The following is a 21,794-nucleotide window of genomic DNA, read 5'->3' as shown; positions in this document are numbered from 1 at the left end:
AATCATGTTCACCACTTTTCTGTAGAATTGTCCTACCAGTTATTCCCTACCCTCTCTGTGCAGCTATTTATTTCTGCTTATATGTATTACCCTGCTTTTCTCTCTGTTGAATTCCATCTTTTTTTCCAGATCAATTTTTCATTTTAGGAAGCTATTTTTTAATTTTACTGCTCCCACTAGATTCTATCTAAAACAACCATACTTCATATCCAAGCGTTTGAAGTGTGAACGGAAATTTCAGACATGGCTTGGTCCAGCACAGACCTTTATAGAAGCCATAATGAATCTTTTCATTCTGCCAGGTTTGCAATCACCCTGCAAGAATTTTGTCTGTGCAGTACTTCTCTTGCTTACGCAGGAGAGCGGAGCAGGAGGACATCAAAAGGTTTTTTAAGACAAAATCCCCAAGTAGAGTAGTTGAATCCCCATTCTATACCCAGAGCCTTCTCTTTTACTCAGGGGAGCACAGGCCCACACCAGGAAGTCTTTCCTTCCACGGAATGTGAGTGAGCGTGCCAGCTATTGACATGCACTGTAATTTATCTGTTTTATGTCCCACAGGAATGGACTGTGGGAGTGACAGAACTTGTTACGGTTAGGGAATGGAAAAATCACCATCTGGAGGAAGGATTTTCAGATCCTATTGTCTTAATATAGGTAAATAATAAAAACTGGATATGGGTCCTATATGATCAAGCCTTAAAGATGTACAGTTTCATGGACTTTTACTCACTTGGATCACAAAAAGCTTGACTTTGGGCCTGATGTGGCAGCCTTCGTAATTAAATGTGTGAACATCATTTAAAAAATGTATATTATATACGTATCTCTCAAATGAACAATGAACGTCTGCAAGCTTTAAGTTATACCACAATACCCAAACCACAACTTACCTTTTGAGTAAGTAGAGCCTGAACAACCTGATTAGCTACCTGAAATAAATAAATAAAATAGTTTAAGTATGTCATTATGTGTGGTTATGGATAACCATATCTTCTTTTGTGGCTTTACCCTCCACTTTCCATCTACAACCACCACCAATGCTAGTATTTTCATCAGATAATACTAGTAAGAATCCATGAAATGCACATTAACTACATCTGTGCTAGTCCTCATTATAAACAAACGTGTATTGTATCAATTGCAGTATGACATGATGGACACCTGGTTAACTTCTGTCATCTCTTCTTTGGACTAGATTAAACTTTCACAGTTCTATATGCAGCCGGTGTGCATCAGCATGGATTGACTGCATCCACTAGAGCTGATTTTTACCAGCCGAGGATGGAGTCCTGAATGTTTTCATGGAGTTTAATTGTTTCTTGATTCAATATTGACAAAATGGTACATCTATCATGACAAGCAGAAACCATAAAGTGCCACAGAAAATTAAAGTAGCTACAGTCTTCAGAATGTGGTTGGAAGGCATTCACACCACATAGTGTAATTGACTTGAATGAGATTACACAACATTGATTAGTAGAACTATATATTCAACAGGGAATTTTTGAAGTTATTTATTTTATACATCCTTTCTAATTTATATTTACCAGCAGGCATAGGGACAAGGAAGGGGAAGAAGGAAGGACAGAAAGAGAGACTGAGATAAGATTTTCTGTTGATGATGTCTAACTTGTATGCTATGTTTCTAACGTAATTTAAAACTATATATGCATATGGTATCACACAATGCATTTGCCTATATTTTTGCTCTTGCATTTAGGCAGAGCAACCAGAGACCTCACTGTGCAAAAAGAGACAGTAGTTACGATTTCTGGTTTGGTTTTGGCTTTCACAAATTACAGTAAAGCATATGCAAATATCACCAAATCCGCGCCGATTCTTCTTACTCTTAGCAAATTAAAGATAAGATCCCACACCCTTGATGTGAACTGAGTTGTGAGGAAAGAATTGAAGCTAATTCATTTCTGCAAATAACGCAGTTCTGTTAGATCCAGAAGTTACATCTGGTTCATACTCTCATAAAATTGCCTAGTATCAATTTTTTTCTCCGAACTGGTCCTTAACTTAAGGCAGCCTATGGAACAACAGTCCTGTAAAATAGCTCTGTACATGATTTAACAGAAGACACAGACTAATATCAGAACAGCAATAACCAACGGAAGTAAATATGTTACAGTTTTGAAAAAACATGTGCCTTGCCCTATAGGCTTTCAGGATCTACATCTGACAGGGTTCCTTCTGGCATGTACTTATAACGTCTGTTTGCTCTACCTGAAAATTGAACAAACCATATTGAATACATTATTTCTTTACTTTCTGGCATGGAGTTACTTTACAAGGAAGAACTAAAAGGTTCTTTGAAGTGTGTACAAGTCACTCACAACAGAATAACCTACAAATAGCTTTATATATTGCACAGAGGAGTGCAAATGGCATAATCTTCCAAATGGGAAAAAAATGAACCTGCCGATGCATATGTGACAAATTTTCCAACTCTGAGTTTATGAAGTCAGTTATCTAAATGAAAGTACCTGCCAGTGATCCATAGCTCCCATAGATCTCAGTAAGAAATGTATGTAACTAGTTTCTTTACGAAATGAGGTTATTTTATTCTAGTCTCTAGCAACTTGGTCTGTATTCTTGGTTTTCAGCAGGAACAGGGTGGGAAGCCTTCAGTGAAATGTTCTACAGTTACTAAAATTAATTCAGCAGTCAATAAGTGGAATCATATCCAAACTTGTGCATTTCAAATGAGGTTGCCATTCCACTCCTACAGTAGCACTAGTGTCCAGATGGAAATAAACTGCTAAGCTAGCGGACCTGCTTCATTTTTACTTACAGATGTCAAAACACACCATGGATGAACAGCATAAGCCAGCACTACAAAACTGATAATCACAACTACCAAAAACTGAGACCATTGAAGGCAGAGGGACTGACTTCTGAGACGCAGAACATGTGAAATTCCCACTGATATGAGGCAGAACTGTGGCTCAATCCCAGTAAAAAGCAGGCTGTAAAATGACTTGACCTGTGATTCATGCGGTTAATCAAGGCAAAACAAGGAATAGAATAGAGACATCCGGTTCCTTAGTCTGCTATTATGTAGTAGATGACACTGCTTGCCTTCACACTGCCTGCCTTTCCTCTGAACTTAATAGCCAAGATCTTTAGGTGAGGTTTCTTTTTGTGGATTGCAATAAAAGAGATAAAAGATCCAGCTTCACTATTTCCTTACACAGTTATGTTTACATATACATGTTATAAAGTGGTCTTAACAGAAAAGGTATAAAAGAATGAACCGGAGATAAAAGACCCTAGTGCAGCATCTATTATACCTTTTACAAGTACTGAGATTTTACACAGTTGCCTTTAAAGCATGGTTTCACACGCACAAAGACATTTCAAGTGGACTGAAAGGAAAGGTCTTTTATTCAAATCTTAAAAATGGAATGCCTTTTAAGGTAACTTTGTGGTTTTGATTAGCTAATTCTTAAAACATCGGCAAAAATATCATCTACCCTAAGTTGCACAATTTCCTGCATGTAAGTATGGTGAAGCTTGACAGATATCTCAGCTGGTACAGTGATGTGAATAAACATGACATTACCACTTACCAATAAACTGACAGCTGAATTCCAGGATAGGAAACTTGGATTAAGCATGTTAACCTCAAACCCCAAAGGTACAAGAAAACAATCCTGGTTTTTGCATTACATTTTTCAGAGACAGAAAGATACGTTTATGGAGTATTTCTGAAATTAAATGAGCTCTTTTCTTATTTATCAAGTACTGGGACATTTCAATGACAACTTCTTCCAAATACTGTTCTAAAGTTGTTTATATATACTCTTCAGAGATGAACAATTACTTTAAAAATCGGTGAATATTTATTAAAATTCATAAATGAGTCACTTCAGCTTTACCCGTATTCTTTTCAGATTTTGTCTCTATGAACATTTGAGTTGCCTTGAATTTTACCATGAAAATGATTACAGAGCATGCATTTTTAAGTCACAGGTGCAAGCGTTCATACAATATTAAATGTGGGACATTATATGAATGAAAAGAATTATTTAAAATAATTGATAAAAAAATAAAACTGAGAGAAAATAATGGCGGGCATATATTTAAAACCTCAACTCTGGTATCTTTTTGTTAGACGCAGAAAAATCATGGTGGTTATTTTTACTTCCTTCACTTGCAACTTAATGGCCACCAACATCTCACCAGAAAGCAGACAGCGCATAGCAAGTGTCTTTATCACATTGCTGTAGAGGCCTGAGGGACCAAGCAGGGACACTATTGGCAGGGTAGCCAGATTAAATGATGCTTTAGTGCCCTGAGCAGAGTTTGCCTGTGCCCAGGGGAGAGAAGCTGCAACTTGAGAGGTTGCTCAATGGTGACTGAAAGATGGCAGCATTCTCCCAATAGTTATCAAATGATCTTCCCAACCTTCATTAACTCAAAGGACTGTCGAGCATCCCAAACATATAACTAGCCAGAATGACTAGGTATTAGCTTTGTAGGTAAGCGCTCCTTGTGTATCAACCCAGGAGATGATCAATACACTCACAACTAATTGGGCTGCAGAGGCAAAATTAAAGTAACGTTTGTAGTTGTAGTAGGCACTCAGATTTTTTGGTGGCAGGCTTAGCTGTCTCAGGTTTGGGTGTGATCACAGCCTTGTGTTCTCAGGAACAACTGTGTTCCTCCCTTTAAACCCATCAGGTCACCCTGGGGCAAAATGCAGCTGCAGCACAAACAGACACATAGCTGTAGAGCCTATGTCTGCTCCTAAAAACTGTTGAAGAGGTCCTGAAGCCCAAACTAGGGAAGGTCTGAAGAGATTTTCACTTTCAAGAAGTGAGGCTGGTGTAAGGTGAGTTATGAACAGAGGAAGCATCAGACTTAAAGTCTTAAAGGAAAGAAAGTTTCAATTGGAAGTAACTTTTAATTTTCTTTTAAATAAAAATACTTATTGAAAGCATTTTATTTTCTTAAGACCTCCAGTAAGAAACCCTGTTTGGAAAGGACTTTGTCACATACAGCACATCCTCGGAAGATTCTGGTTGGAAGTGAAGGTTCTCACAATCACTGATTGGGTTATTCATTAATTACATTTACGTCTCATCTCCTATTCTCTTTATTGATGCTACAATGAAGTAGGGTGAGAATGTGAGATTTCTTGTGAAGCTCCACCAAGGGAACGTGATCAGGTGGATGCTAACCCGGGACTCCTGCAGAACTTGCAATTATTAAATATGGTTTGTTGCTTGAGTCACTGGCAACAACTTCAGCTCAGTGATCAGAAAGGATTAGGCCCAAGTTTGTTTCAGCTAAAATAATGCTGGTTACGGTGCGACTGCCAAAGCGCTGGGGGGGCTCAAGGGGGAAGGAGAAGAAAAAAGTGATACCAAGCCTTGGAGAAGGACAAGAGAGGTCACTGCACGCAAAACAGGAGGCAAAAAGAGGATGAAGATAAACAAAGAAGTAAGGCAGGGAAGCACAAAACCACAGGTGATGAGAAGACTTTCTCCTGAAAATGTTGACGCAGTGGGAGAAGATGGATACAGCAGTGATAATAAGGAAGAACTGAAAGCAGCTAACGTAATTTTGAAGATAACACAGTTTAGAGCATAGTTTGATATAATTATTTGCTCTTTAAACTGCAATAGCATGTAAAAAACACAACCCTGAATCAAAAATCCATCATGTTACTGCAAACACTATAAAAACATATCTTCTGTCCTTATAATCTGTATGGAGTGTTTTGCTGGAATGGATGGTTATGGTGCTTTACTCATTTCTAAAATTAATTATGCATGCAGATTTTGTCCTAGACAATCAGAAAATAATTTTCAGTTAAAATCTGTAATTTAAACTAAAGTTAGTAATTATATGGTAATTTCATCCTTAGCACCAAGATATCCAAACATTATTCAAATGTGCACTGAATGCAGCGACTCAGGCCAATGCAGACCAAGGCTCTGCTGGTACCCCAGTGCCACAGAACAGAGCATAACCTAGTAGGAACGTGTATCTGCAAGTGTTTTACTCCATCTCCCTGATAAAAATATGCTGTATGGGCAAAAGTGTGGATTTGCTGATGAAAATCTGCACTAAACTGGAGGCTTCTTGTATCAGAGCTGTATTCCTCATGCCAGTAACACCAGCAAATGCTGATCAAAAATTTAAAAAGCTGGTATGAAGACATGAATTGTCATCTGCTATGTGTAATGTGCACACTCATGCAAAGGTACAGCTGAGAAGCTAGTGCAGTTTCTGGTTTTGTTTTGCTTTGTTTGCATGTTAGCTAACTCCTTATGCTACTATGCATTCTTATTATGGAATGGGTAAATGATTTCTACTAAGCAGCTCTTCGAGCTACTAAAAGTCTTTAAATTATTTTAAGCTCTTGCATACGCTGAAGAGACTTATTTCGGGATAAATGGGAGGAACGAGTAAGCATCAGTAAATATATGGAGAAAGCTGCATGCAATAGGAGAAACTAGACCTGTCTGGAATGGTAAGCATCGCTGGAGAGCTCAGACAGCAACTGATGGGTGAATTATATTGTAGCTGTAACTGGAAGGTCTGATCAGAAGCTGAGCTGTGTAGTAGGAGTGAGCCGACAGCTAGTAAAAACCCAGCATAATAAGCTGTGTATGTAACCCTAAGGGGGAGCCGAGAGACTAAATTCCCTGGTTACAGAATACATTACATAGGGAAGCTGGGGGACTTTTGACGGAAGAAGCCACTGCCACCTGTGTTCCACTCTACAGAAAAGAAGGAGTACACAACACCTAATAGGCAAAATATCATTTTCTCCTCCTAATGAAAGCAAACCAGTTCCAAATACTGGTCACAGGGGTATCAACTTTTCGGTGAAGAGGTGTGGTCAAAACAGGATTTACAGCAGAGGTCATGGAGAACATTATCTATGACTGCCAGACACTTGTTCTTGGAATTAATTAGAATGAGGTAATACTAGTAAATTGCAGAACAATGTCAACCTTGTGAGAGAGGGAGAGATTCATTTGTATTCATTTAATTATAGTACCAGGTAAGAACAACCTTTTTATCTACCTTACCTCATCAAGACATCTTTCATACTGTTCTCTCTGATTTTCATTTTCCAGAGCCAGCGCTGAATTCTCTGCCTACAGTAAAATAGTATAAATAAATAAATATGCAAATTAATCAAAGGGTATCTTGTGCTACATGACAATTCATAAAAATTCTCAGGGCGCTTACTTTGTGTACTTCTTCAAGATCCAGAACAAAATGCACCACACGATTTATTTTGCTACAAGTTATTTTGAGTAAAAACGGAAGTGACATTCGTTTATGAGATTATTCACACCATGCATTACAATTTAGAACAACATCACGGCAGATATTCAAAGTATGCCCATGATCTCATCTTGTCAGGTGCAATAGAGTTGGCAATGAAACATTATAAAAGATACTGCTATATCTTTTCTCCCCCCCACCTCAGTCTGTTTAGAATGAACTTACTATCTGAGAAAGACACTTGGAAACAGAGGCAGCTACTACCAAAAGGAAACAAAAGGCAATCTTATGTAAACTTTTAACTGTGGCAGCTCTTCATAAGTCTGGTTTCTGCAGTGAGTAACTTCAGATGCACTGGTCATACTACAGCTAATTGGTGAATTGCACTGTTTAACTGAAACAGATAAATTTATTAGTCTTCAGTTAAAAAACAATTCCTATAATTTCAAGAGTGAGAGCGTTATTTTTCTACATGTAAATGCAACCTTAAAGTCAAAAATTTTTTCTCTCACATATGTCAGTTTAAATATGATCAGGTTTCCTGTATAGTAGTGCCTTTCATTTATCTTTAATTTCCATTACACTCATATTTTTGCATAGTCCAAATTTCAAAATGGCACAATCTGGTATGTAAATTACAGTAAATTAATGTATTTTTCTATATATTACGACTTGACATTAGGAAATCTTTCAGTACTGGAAAAGGAAAATCTCTAAAGTGTGCTGTATATAGTTTCATCAGAGCAAGTTTCAACTAGTCTTCTCTTAAAGACTGAGAAACTAAAACAATATATAAAAACCTATGAGTTAAAACTAGCTCTAGAAACCTTTCTCCCTCCCATGCATAACTTCACATCACGTAACCATAACACCAAAATCAATCCATTCACATAATTACAACTATTATACAATTTACATTACTTGCTTCACTTTAACCTTCTGTCAACCTATAAAAGTTAAACAAATGCTGTTTCAAGAGAATTGTGGTTATACAAAACAACAGTAATAAATGTAGTTAACAATTCTAATTTCAGAGAAAATTTTAATGTAATGTACTGTACGGAAAGATTCTGTGGAAAGATGCACAGTTCTCTCTTCCTTGTTAAGAAAAGTCAACGATTCAACAAAATGAAAATCCCAAAGTCCAATAAATTGATTCATTAACAATGATTTCAAATTCAGCTAAATCCTAAAAATAAGATTAGGAAGAAAAAGTACACATACATAATTATCCAGCATATTGAAAAAGAGTAAAGAATAGAAGAGTGGTAAGAAACAAGGGCATGTAGAGTTTACTTATTTACAAGTCTAAATAAACAACTGTACGGAATCAGCGCTTTATCTTGAGGGTACAATCAAAGCCAGCAAAGGTAGTAAAATGCTCTGCATCATATTTTCACAATGTCACCTACCAATGGATTCAACATACGGCTATAAAAAGTCTATGGGTGATCCTGCAGAGAGCACTGTGAGATGAGGCAGCAAAAAGTACAGATGCAGAAGTAAAGAGCAAAGCAGACACAGAAGCCACAAAAGCAGCAGGACGAAATCAGACGCCGGAGGGTAGAGAACCCTCCATGCCGAAGAGGCTATCATAGACAGTTATCAGGTCACTTTTACAGGCATATTCTTGTAGACCAATTGATAAAAATAAAGAGATGATTCCTACATAGAAATGTATTTCTATGAGTTAAAAGATTTTCAGATGTTTTCTCTGTGAATATCACCTTAAACTTCCATCCAAAATAAATTCTTCTTACTGTTTTGAAGCAATCATTAAAGGATTAGTCTGCACAGCCTTTAACTCATGCATGCTGGTATACTTACGGGTTTAATTTTTTTATTTTTCACTAACATAAAAATATATTGTATGATTTTATCCGAAAATAGTTAAGGCAGACTGCTCCCGTATAGAAATGCCTAAAACAGCATATACAACATATAGTTGTACTATACAAAATACCCAGAGAGCTCCCCATATTTCTCTTAAAACATTTTTTGGAATGCTGTAAGGCTGTAAAATGGAAGCTAAGTCTTCTTGGATCTGTTAGCTGAATCTCTGATTTCAGTGAGCTATTCCTTTACAAAAAGGCTACCAAAATTAGGAAATCTGAACTTGACAGCATTGTAAATAAATGCTCCATTTCCCCTCTTATCAAGCCACAGTGGAAACATCTGTATAATAAAACCCTTTTTCACACCACTGGCTTTGAAAGTGTAGTGAAAGGATGTAATGCAGTCAGTGTTAGCTTGACTTTTGCGCTTCTTGATTGCTGAGCAAATCATGCCTATTTATTTGGCATTTTTGTAACGAGGACTGGACTAGAAGGGAACACTTGACTGACTTTGCTTAAGATCCTGTGCTGGTTCCCACAACATGGGAAAACCAGTACTTGATATACTAAATCACTCTATATTGCAACAGAATACTTGATAATAATCCTCACTCGCCCAAAAGTATTCATTTGGAAAATTTGTAATAGCACTTGTGGTCTCAAAACCCTGCCTTCCTAATCCAAACCTTTATTTATTTAACAGAAACCACTGGGTTTTGATGTTATTGAAAGTCTGCTCAATTTTTGCTCAGAGGGATCTCCCTACCTCCAGTATCGCATGTTCTAGGCATCTTTTGCCAGTTAAGCAAAGTAGGCCTCCTTGGAGGAAACCACTATTCCATTTTATTTTCATTTTTATTTTCAGGCCATACTTACACTAGGCTAAGGTGCAATAAGAAGCCCACGCTCCTCACAGCTTGAAAGCTATTGCACTCTTGCAGGCACCCAGAGGCAGCGGTAGAGAAGTACTGACCCCTAACGCAGTCACTTCTCCCAGACGTAACCTAGCAGGGGGCTGCGCAGGAAAAACAACTAGACTACTGAGAACAGTACTTTCTGAGATATCAACTCATTTCTATAGCGATTTCTAGTTTGAAGGATAGCCGTCCTCTAGGAATTTATGTATAGTTTACGTTACACATAGAAATAAACCACCTCTGTCCCTCAGCCTCACAAACACTAAAAGTGATGCGGCCCAGCAAACCGCTGCAGACAAGCCACATTCAACGCCTGCCACCAATACCTACGGCAAGCACGGCTTTACCTGCGGGTCAGCTCTCAAAGCACGGTATCATTCAGTCAGCCAAAAATACTGTGGCATAGCTTACCATTAAATGAAACATCACACATTGCTTTTGGATCATTATAGATTCAAGGATCCTACGATGTCAAAACAGAGGGACTTCCTAGTTTTGATTAGGAAAAAAGCATTGTGCATAAAAGTCTCTCCAAACATTGGAAAATTTAAAGATTTCAGCCTTCAACTGCCTAAATTAGGGACAACTTTGCTCTGAATTGCGACACTAAGATTATGGAAAATCAATTTGAAAGGAAAACTTCAGACTACTTTATAGAAAACAGATGTTGTCTTGTATTGATAACATTGCTAAGATACAGTCATTATGAGTGACTTTGTCAACTCTTATTTTAATCCCTTTCTCAGGATGAAAAACTTATTGATGCTTATAAATACTTAAAGGGAGGGTGCCAGGTAGATGGGAACAGTCTTTTTTTCAGTGGTGCCCACTGATAAGACAAGAGGTAACGGGCATAAACTTGAACATAGGAAGTTCCATCTAAACATGAGGAGGGACTTCTTTCCTTTGAGGGTGGCAGAGCACTGGCACAGGCTGCCCAGAGAGGTGGGGGAGTCTCCCACTCTGGAGACATTCAAATATGCCTGGATGCCATCCTGTGCAACTGCTGTAGGTGACCCTGCTCTGGCGGGGGGGTTGGACTAGATGATCCCCAGAGGTCCCTTCCAACCCTGACCATTCTGGGATTCTGTCAAAACAGCTCTAGTCATGATGAAGATTACATTTAGGTCAGCTAAGAGCTTTCTCTCTCCTTCACAGATGTTGAAGAACACTCTGTATTTTCTCCTGTGGGGCAACTATTGGCAGAGGTTCATTCAAGGCTAGTAACAGACAGGCTACGCACCTGATGCGCTGAGGTCTTGTCCTGTTCCCGCTGAAGTCAATAAGACTCTGCCATCTATTTCCCATGAATGTAGATGCAAGTCAGGTGCAACAAAATAAACTGTATTTGTTTCATAATACACAATGTTTCCTTAAAATTTCTTTGGGGCAAGAGGAAGCTCCTTGGTTCACAATGATTTGTTGTTCACTATGCTATAGAAAAAAACAAGGAGACAGGCAGCAGCCTTAGCCTTTTTCATGTTCCTATATATGTGTTATATACTGGCTCAGTAAAGGCAGGCCAATTAATTACAGTTCTTAAAAAGAATTCTAAAATGGTTGTGATAATTGAGTTTAGATACCCCTAACGCCAAACCACAGGAAGCATCAATTCAGGTAGTACAATGACCTAAACTTTAAATGCTTGTGAAAATGCATCTTCACCTGAGGTCTAAAATGCGTCTCAAATATATCCTTAATGTGATCGTATTTATTTTTTTGTTAATGAACAACAAAAGTCACCACAGCTTTTTTTTGCATCATAGGAAAAAAACAAATATAAGCTCCTCCACCCCTCTGGCCCCCAGAAAGAGGGAAATGTCAAAATGTCTCCCAAAAAGTATTCATTATCAGTAGGCTGTGAGGCAAAAAGTGCTCTGCTCCTTTCCAGCTAACAGTCTTTTTTTTCTCAGTTTACACAGTCAAAGCACGAGAACTCCCATCAGTCTCGTTGTGCCAAATCTGAGATGTTTTTGGGGTTCAGTCCTCACCTATGCTCATAGATCATGGCACCTTTCAGCTGAATAACAGCAGCAGACTACAAATAGCTGAAATAAATACACACTTAATAAACATATTCTTACATTGATACAGACATTTAGGATGATTTCTTCATTCTCTCCTCTTTGTTTTTAATGATTTTAGAGAGGATTATTACAAGCGGTTAAGGATTGTCTACTAATTATGCTTTGTTCAACATTTACCTGTGTTTGGTAGAAGTGACAGACACATTCTCATGTCTGAGAATGTCATGTCTGAGAATGTCATGAGATATCCATGTCTCCTCCAGATTTGCCTCTCTAGGTGGAACTTGAGGGGACAATTTTCACTTAACGTCCTGCAAAAGCCTTTTCTGTGTGCTTCTTGAAAGAGCAAACCAAAGCACTTGAAAATAAGATTTGAATTTAAGTCCCTAAAGTGTTTTTCAAAAAGTTTAAACCTTACCTTTCTGTGCCTTTATTTATTAAGTCAAGAAAACAGGAACAACAACATTTTGTTATCTAGCTAGCCTGTTCCAACCATTTATGAATTAAGACATATTTGGTGCACTTGCATCTTTAAGAGAAGAATTTTTTCATGTACCTACTAGGAAGTCTTCAACAGATGATCCTCCACACTTTTATAACTACAATGAAATGAATTAAAACACCGAACTTTCTACTAGAAGGCATGAATAAGAGAGAAGCACACACAAGACAGTTTTCCTTAGTCAACCGTTGTAGAGTTGAGACAAAACAGGTAGAGAGAAGAAAGTGGAGAGTAGTATGTATTTTGTACTAAGGGAAAAGGAGATCATAGAATCATAGAATGGTTCGGATCGTAAGGGACCTTTAAAGATCATCTAGTCCACCCCCCCCTGCCATGGGCAGGAGATGAAGGTCTAAAGGTTGTACGTCAAGTTAGCAGCTCAACATGCTTTGAAGGTATCATCAATAAAGGTCAAGAGGAACAAAGTTATGACAGTGAACTTTAAAATCCCTGACAGAATGCTACAACACCGGTTACCATGTGCACTTCTTTGTTATTCATACGAAACCATTTGTCCATTTATAGAAAGCGTTATTGATTTACACAGACCCTCATTTGTCATGCCCTGTGCAGTGTATAAATAGCTGTCCAAGCACTTCAAATGCACTCAGCATTTTTTTCCTGCTTTCAGCCTCTGATTTTATATGTTTTTGTGGTCACAGCTTCGTATGGTGCACAAGAGAGGTCAACACCTAGGTCAAAGCCTGTTGTTGGTAAAGTAAGAAGTAATACTGTTGCAATCTTTCCTTAGGTCCTTATGGCATTTTTTTGGTAAGCTGCTGTTCCAGGAGGAGTTTACCACTTCAACCATCTCCACATCTTTGGTCACACAAAACTCTTTGTATTATTCTCTCCATGTTACACAGAAAATTTGTCCAACAAATTGTCAGAGAAAAGTTTAACAGCATAGTTATGCTGGTTAGAAGCACCGAAAATTACATTTGTGTTTTTAAAACAACATAATTATAGCAACAAAAGCCTTAATTTAATTCTAGCACTATAAAAGCATTTCCACTGGCCACTTTCCCGTGCCTTTTATATTGCTATAGACAGCTCTTTGCTAGGAGTAAAATGAGAACTGCACCTCACGACCTGCCTGTCAACATTTGGATGTTTCCACCTTCTGCTTTACGCTTTCCACAATAGAGTAACACTGGAGCGACCATGGAGCGTCTCCCTGCTGAACTGCAGCCCACGTGCCACAGCTCTGCTCCCTGTCCCCCTGCCCCAGGAGAGTAACCGAGACCAGAGAGTGCTAGATACTGATGAAATAAACAGTGAATTTAGCAGACTAATACTTAACAAAATATTACTGTATGCTTTTTCAAATGTCCTTCTCTTAACTATTTCTTCCAGCTCATGGAGACGGGGGGAAAAAAAAAACAAACAAAAGGAAAAATTAGTGATATGACAACAGCCAGGCTTCTCAGCCTTGCTTCAAAACACATGGGCCCATAGCCTTCTCAGTTGAATCATTTTCCTTTTTTCTTTTTAGCATGATGAAATACCTATTGTCTTTAACCACACTTAAAACATTTGACACATTTTATCTGAAACGTTCAGCCAATGTTCAATTCACATTCAGGTAATGCATGGCATAAAAGCAACACACATGTGATGTTAAACAATAAAATACAGAACCATACAACTGTTAACTATAATCCTGTCTATAAAAAGGCCATATTGAACCTTACTGGACAGTACTGGTAGGGCTCATTCCTGCAATTCAAAATTTCAATAATACATTTTTTAATTCTTTCCTAACACAAAAACAGTGAAATTCAAGCATTGGAACAGTCTGCCCAGGGAAGTGGTGGAGTCCCCACTGCTGGATTTAAAAGATTCGTAGATGTAGTGGTGAGGGACATGGTTTAGTGGTGGTTTTGGCTGTGCTAGGTTAACGGTTGGGCTTGATGATCTTACAGGTCTCTTCCAACCAAAATGACTCTATGATTAGAACAAGCCACCAACAGTTCTCATAAGCAGCCTATCTCACAGTCCATGGCTATGCTATAGCTGTCTTATCAAGCAAATGGCGCTGTAGCCTCACAAGCAGTAGTATAACTTTCTTCATTTAATGTATGCTAGAAATCAGAAGATATTTATTCAACATCAGAAAGCTAACCACTTAAGATTACGTAAAAACTTGGGCTTAAGTTTTTCTAACAAAAAGCAGCCCAAGGTCTGTGCAGCTGCATATGATATTTTAAAAATTATTGATGAGCCGATTCATGTATTTAAACATGAATTTACACTGGAAATTATGTAACAGCTTTCAGAATTGTACAGATTTCATGCTCCCGGAGATCAGAAAACAGAACTCACTAGTTTATCTGTGGATCGCAGGGAGAGACTCCCACCCAGGGTCCCATACAGGGCTCACAAGTGCAGAGCTCTTTTCCTGTCTGAGTGTTTCCCAGTGCCCATGAGAAGAAACAAGGGATATTCAACCTAAACGAAGAAGCCTCCTTTTTGAAAGCAGGGGATAACAAGACTTTAATTCTTCAAATCTGCTTATATTGGATAAATACATGAACTTCAGGAATTGAATCAAACAAACCAAACCTAAATGTGATTCACACACTGCTGATAAGACTGTCTCCTAAAAATGAGTAAACCTCACATTCCTGGGAATTCCTCTGTGAAATACCTTTACTTTTTTATTATTTTTCAGAAATTGGGCCCAGAAATTTTTAATAACTGGTTCAAGAATGGTAGTATTTGTCTTTTTCATTTTGTTTGATTCTAAGTAGTTAAGAATGACGAGCCTGTAAAACCTTCAACATTTTCCTTTCTGACACCACAGAAATGTCTGGAGTTGACATTTGAAAGAGAAGGTTAGGAACAGATCTAGCAAAACAGACTGCATTATAAGCCCAGGCTTATCTTCCAGCAAATAAATATCTAGGCTACTAACAGATATATCAATAATAGCTTTGTATGCTTACCTGCATGCAAATTGCAGAAAACAGCAAATTCTACCATTATTTAGAGAGAACATAAGAGATTTACAAAATATCCACAGGTAAAGCACTGTCAATACAGGCCTTTGAACAAATATGCTAAAATTATGAAGGAAGTCTTTCTATCCCCAAAATTCTTCCAAATGATCACATATAACACATTTTTTGAGGACGAAGATTAAAAGAGATCTAAGTAAGGAGTAACAGGCAGCAGAAAGATGTGTATATTTCCCGAAGTTAAAGATATACATACACATTATATTCTATATAATGCATATACTCCTGATAAAGCATAGAAGTACAAGCGCAGAAAACCAACAGTTCCAGCAGAACTCCTATTTTTTATCACTAATCCTCTGAATAGAGTGCTGAGTTGTGTGCCAGTGCAATGGATTGCTCCGCACAGAGACCACGGCTCTCACCTTCCATAAACAATATTCCTAGGCTGCCTAAAGAGAGGCAGCTGCTATTAACGAGGGGGTAAAATGCCAGACAAGAGAAAGTCCTCTCGTTCAAACTCAGGCAGACCCATGAAGCCACGTGAAGCCACTTCTGTCACACAGCAACACTGCCTTGGGCAGGCAGGAAGGAGGAAAGCTGACACTCCGCCACCTCTCCCAAACTGCCACCATCCTAACAGCACAGCGCGTCTCCCCAGAAGTGCGCGCCCGGGCACAATGGTACAGGCCACGATGCCATCACACAAGTGTAAGACATAAGACTGAATTTTCATGCGAGGAACAGTGCGTGCGTGTCGTGAAATTTGTTTATTTTCTACTTTTCCAATATTTACACTCGGTAATCCCTCCCCTTGCAAACTGTGGATCAGAAGCAGCTGTTCATCTCGTTCTTTTTTTTTTCCTCTTGCTTTAACCGATTTGTTCCCTTATGGAACTGTTCTCCCTTAAGAACCGAGAGCATTTCACTCTGATAGACTTACTGTGCTTCCCCATGAAATATTAACAGGCAGTTATTTCCTCTATCAAAGAACTAAAAATAAAATCTCTGGTCCATGAAAAAAGTATGAGGTCCTGAAATTGTCAGTGAAAGTAAAATTCTTACAATTAATGCAGGCAGATACAAGTAAGCGGTGTGGACCTGATTAATCTGAAAGGGCATTTGGTGTTTAATATGAACTTGTATTTAACACATATATTAATATCTTTGCATTGAAAACTCTTATATGAATTAATCGTATCACATTTAGTCAGTTGCACTCAATTCTTCTTGCAAAAAGACCAAACTCTTCAGGGAAAATTCTAATTCATTGAAATACTAATTATTTGAAATTAATAAAGGCTATTTGAAAAAAATTGACTACCTACAAGTCCAACATTTAGGCTTGATAAAAATCTTCCAGAGCAGCCATTTTCAATGAAAATATTTTGCAGAAGATTTTGATCAAATTTAAAAGTGACATTGAAACCAATACAAATATTTCCAGGGCTTTGGGTCCTTCTGAAACAATACATATGGCAACTACTTTTTAAAAAATTCACTTGACTAATCACAAAACAAAAGGTTTTTTGCTTTTTCAAAATTCAGATCTTGAGGAAAACTCATATACTTTCAGGGCAGTTTTTCACGCAATAAGAAAGGCAACTTTAGAATTTGCTTTAAATGAGTTATCCTTCAAACCTTTGCAATTTTGACCATGAGGTTACTAACACAGAGACAGTTTTCTACATTCTGTAATTCCATTACCCACACCTTCCTGAGTAGCATATTCAACTTCGAGGTTAATCCAATGTAGAGTTTGAAAAGAATAAGGAGTTTCAGATCTATGTATGAAGATCAATCTTTGTGCAACTTTATTCCAACAGAACCCATTTCTTATTTTCCCCACTTATTTTCAGAGAAAGTGGATGCTGATTTTTTCCCCAATTATTTATCCTAAGTTTCTTCATTTAGTTCAACCAAAAATAATTATTAAATAAAGTGATTTAAACTGACAGCCTGGAAAACACTGACCCCATATGCTTAAATGTCACATTCACTGGCTGTGTGATGGGAAACTCGTATCAGTTCCCCACTATCCAGTGATTCTTTAAGAGTGAAAAACTGATTTTTTTTCTTCTCCAAAGAAACATATATGACTTTTTATGAAATGGAAAAAAATACACAACTGGTTTTCCTTTTTAAAAAAATCCCTTGAGCTTATTTTTATTTGAATTCTGAGAAAAAGAACAGCTTTTCTTTGCTATACGATGCAATAGATGTAAAGTATTACATGATGTTGATATTGTCACAAAATATTTTTCAACATAATAAAATATAAAATTCATTATTTTCCTTCTCCTATGATGAATCATTTTACTCTATTCCTTTTAAGACTTGGAGTTAAAAGGTTTCCACAACAATAAGCCATTAATGTAAACTGTTTCACAATTCATAACATAAATTTATAACAAGTTTCTCTTTTTAACTACATGGGAGCATTGAGTTATTTCTGAAGGCAATGTTTCCTGCAATTTCACTTTCTTCATCAGAAGTCACCCAAAAGTCAACTGCCCCAGGTATTTCAAAATGAACTTCTTCTGATGGCTTCAGTTACTTCTCTCCCTTCCAGCTAAGGAGTTGCGAAGCAAAGCGAAGCAGACCAGGTATTGGTGCACTGGATTACGAATAGGATCAAACGCCATATAGCGCGCAGCAATTGTTTGGTAGCCAATAGCTAACTTCTAATAACTGAATCACAAAATTACTGTTCATTTCCTGCTAACTGTAATAAAACTCTATTTGCAAACATCACCTTGCTTCTCCTGAAAGCTTTGAACATTTTTCTCTTTTGTTTTTATAGGCACAGTAAGTAGCAAACAATGCCCCTCACTCCGCACAGCAATACACGGTAGGTTGATGTCTGCACTGACATTTGTTAAATTAAAAGTTCTGATTCATTTCATTTTTAATCTTTTAGAGGGAAATAGTGAAATTGCAGAGTAATTGTATTTTGCTCAGAAGAACAACAACCCAGACCCTGAATTTTGTGTCTTTTTAAAGCTTCAACAGTTTGGAGTTGTATTGGCTTTTTCTGCCCTGCAGACCGCTCACTTCAGAGAAGATGGATGAAGGGGGATGAGGATCCCATAGAAACAGTCTGCTGCGGCAGTACCTGAATGTTACCCTAACTAGTCATATGAAATTTCTCCTATTGTGCTGGTGCATCTACATCTGCTTTTTGGCTTGGAGGAGCAGTGAGTGTCCTTCTCAAGCGATTTTTCTGCTCATCACACAATTCACACCACAGTGCAGCCTTGGAGCCAACACAGTGGTTGCTTCTGCATGACATCGGAAAAGGAACTCCAACTGCTGCTGGGCTTAACTAAAGCTCAGCCAAAGTAAAGTCCCCGAAATGTACACAACGTGGCCATCAGGTCCATTAGCACAAACAGCTCGACTCTGAGGATCTGCTCCTGTTACGCTGCACTGCTTGTTAAGGTAGACATATAATTTTAACAGGCTGTCTTCAGATCCTAAATTAATAGTGATAGGCCTAAGGAAGTCAACTGCCAGGACAAGAACATATCCCGTAATACCAAAGTAAAAGACAAGCCTGTTGGGAAGGCTTTTTCCTACAAACAACACAGATGTGCCAGAGGCAGTTTCTCCTTGATAATTTTACAGCTTTGTACTTTATGAAAATAGAAAATATGAAACTGTATAGAAACATATACATTAAAGCCAGCTACACAGAATTATATTATTTCATATATATATCATTATATATTATTGTTACTGTGCAATACTAAATATTTTCCAATTCCTTACTTAACCTTGCTTTTCAGAATATAAAATTTATCTTGGATTTTGTTCTTTGAACTTATATTTATCGGTAAACTGCATCCCTAGGAGGTCCAAGAAAAGCCTTAGACTACACATTTTGGGAGAACGTAGCAAACTGTAGCAGATCTTAAAAGAACAGGCTTTGGATGACAGTAAGTTTCTCATATGGAACATACATTAAGTCAAATTTGATGGGATTCAGTGATGCTCCAGTAAGAAGCTCCAGCATGAAAAGCGCAGCAGCAGCAGCCCAACAGCCCAGCTCTGATCTACATAATGAGCCAAATGCGCACCACACATAAGTAAGCACAACTCAAGTGCAGCCACCGGACCTGCACCCACCTTCACATGTCCAAATTTGCTAGCCAAATACACTAACACTAGTATAAAACATGAGGAAATGTTGCTGTTATCTTATTCCAAGCTGCTGTTCAAGAGCAGTGTCAGTGATTGGTCAATTGGCCTAAAGGGAAAATGCGGAGAAAAGAACAAAAATAAATCAATGTATGAAATACTATGCAATGTAATATATACCTAGGATCGATCGCATTACTGCTCTGACAGATTGGCCTGCAATTGGGAAATATTCCTGCCTGGCAGAGGTCACTAGCAGGGCAAATCAGTTGCTTAAAAACATGAGAAGTGCTCACCTCTTATTTCTATTCAATTTCCCTGTGAAAAATACAGGTTTTGCCTATTACTAGCAAGTTGTCGTTTAGTTTTTGTTTGTTTGTTTGGTTGGTTTTTTTAACAACGAAGTAAGAATACCTGGTTTTACCCATCTAATTGGGTAAAAACTTGAATAGGTACTCTGGGGGCACTGTGAAGGACAAAATCCTTTATAAAAACAGTTCAAAAAAGACCACCACTGGAATGGAAAAAAGAAAAAATATTCTGCCACACCAAGGGGAGCCAAGAGGAAGACACAAGCTGTTTCCTTAGCAGTGATGTCAACACTACACCAAGCAGCTCTATGAAGATCCGCTAAAGCTGACTCAGGTTGCTAACGCACTGTTCTACTGGGGCTAATACCCTGGTTTTCAAGAAGAGTTAATTAGTTCAAATGAACACTGTGCCACGCAGCTACACTGCTTCTGCTCCTGAACTATCTTGCATGGCAGGGTACTATATAAAAAGACTATATCGTTTATAAAGCTTGTAACACTGCCTCTTTCTACGTTTCACTCATCCGACCTTAATTTAATCAAATTAATGTATGTATGTACAGAACAGCTATCTCTGCACGGCACTGGGAAGACACTGCGATATTGTTTTGGGGATGATACAGATCAGATTTAAGGTTACAGAAAGAGCATTCCTTGCTTATTTAAGAAAAAGAATATTACAACCGTCATTACTGGCAATGGCAGTCGAAGTATAATGTTATGAAATGCAATACAGGACTGAAGGAAATTAGCAAGGAGGAGGCAACAGGCTTTTCTCTGGCACATGTCTAAGGTCTAAAGAAGCAAACTCCACAAGGTTTAAAAGAAGAAAAAGAAGGAGATCTTAGGAGGCAAGGAAGGAGAAACTTTAGCCATTTCAGCCATATCACTGAAAAGCCTGTCCCCGCTCATTTCCAGCTTACCATAACCTGTTAGGAGAAATGCTAGCCAAGTATTTCAGCAGAAGAGATGCAATACAAGAGAAAACTTTAGGTTCTTCCATCTAAACGCACAGTATCACATAATGCGCAACCCTCAGACGCATTTCTTCAGCTGACCTGAAACTGTTGCTGCAATAACTTTAGAGGACTTTGTCCAGCAAAGTGACCATGTTGTAAGTACTCGTTTTCTTACAGTTTACCAAAAAGCTGAATGAGAAACCTAGCTCTTACTTGCTTTCTCTTTTTAAAAGAACTTTTTCCTAAAGAACTTAAACATTAAGACCCAGAGCATTTAAAATCAGAAGGATTATTCTGGACGAACAGACCAGTTGACTGAAGACAACAAGGAAATCTGCAGGCTTATTAGAGGCAAACAGTTGCAATTACTAATTGACCGTTTCATTTCTGCTAAATAATTTCCAAGTCTTGGCCTTGTATGAGTACACGCTAACCAGAAGAGGAATAGGAAAATGCCTGAATTGCAAAGATGAATGAGCACTGTCACCACATGTGACGGAAGGCTCGCAGATAGCACAGGTATTCCTGTGGGAAGGGAAGAAAGTCTGCCCTCTAGATGGCATTATGTGCCTGTGTATCCCAGATGCAACTGGAGAACCCTGCCAGGCAATCTAATAATTTCTCCACCTGCATAGGAAACATGGGCACATACGTCAAAAAGGTCAGATGGCAGTTCTTGTTCTCAATAGGAAGGTGACAGCTGCGCACTGCTAAACGGCAGGACAGCGGCTATCCTGGTTTAGCTGTTGGATGTGGGAAGCAGACGAAAGGTGCTGATGAAACGGAATGGTGGATCTTCCTCACCTCACACGGGGAAAGGCAACTTACAGCTGGCAGGGATGGGCAGTATGTGAAAACACATAATTTAAAAAAAAGGGGGAAC

At 38.2% G+C, this 21,794-nt stretch overlaps 1 protein-coding gene across 1 annotated transcript in view; it reads right to left on the bottom strand.

Annotated features, from left to right (window-relative positions):
• NCKAP5 (NCK associated protein 5) overlaps positions 1–21,794 on the bottom strand; it is a gene marked incomplete at both ends in the record, with an annotated part of 382,055 nt that overhangs the window by 95,575 nt on the left and 264,686 nt on the right. The window contains 2 exons of the mRNA XM_082484353.1: positions 894–932; positions 7,059–7,127. Of these exons, the coding sequence (XP_082340479.1) occupies positions 894–932; positions 7,059–7,127 (108 nt within the window). The remainder of the gene's footprint in view (positions 1–893; positions 933–7,058; positions 7,128–21,794) is intronic.

The sequence above is a fragment of the Vanellus vanellus genome, assembly GCF_965231255.1.
Source record: "Vanellus vanellus genome assembly, chromosome: 5".
NCBI classification, from domain to species: domain Eukaryota; kingdom Metazoa; phylum Chordata; class Aves; order Charadriiformes; family Charadriidae; genus Vanellus; species Vanellus vanellus.
Note: the sequence above shows the minus strand (reverse complement) of the source record. Positions and strands in the feature narration are given on the sequence as shown.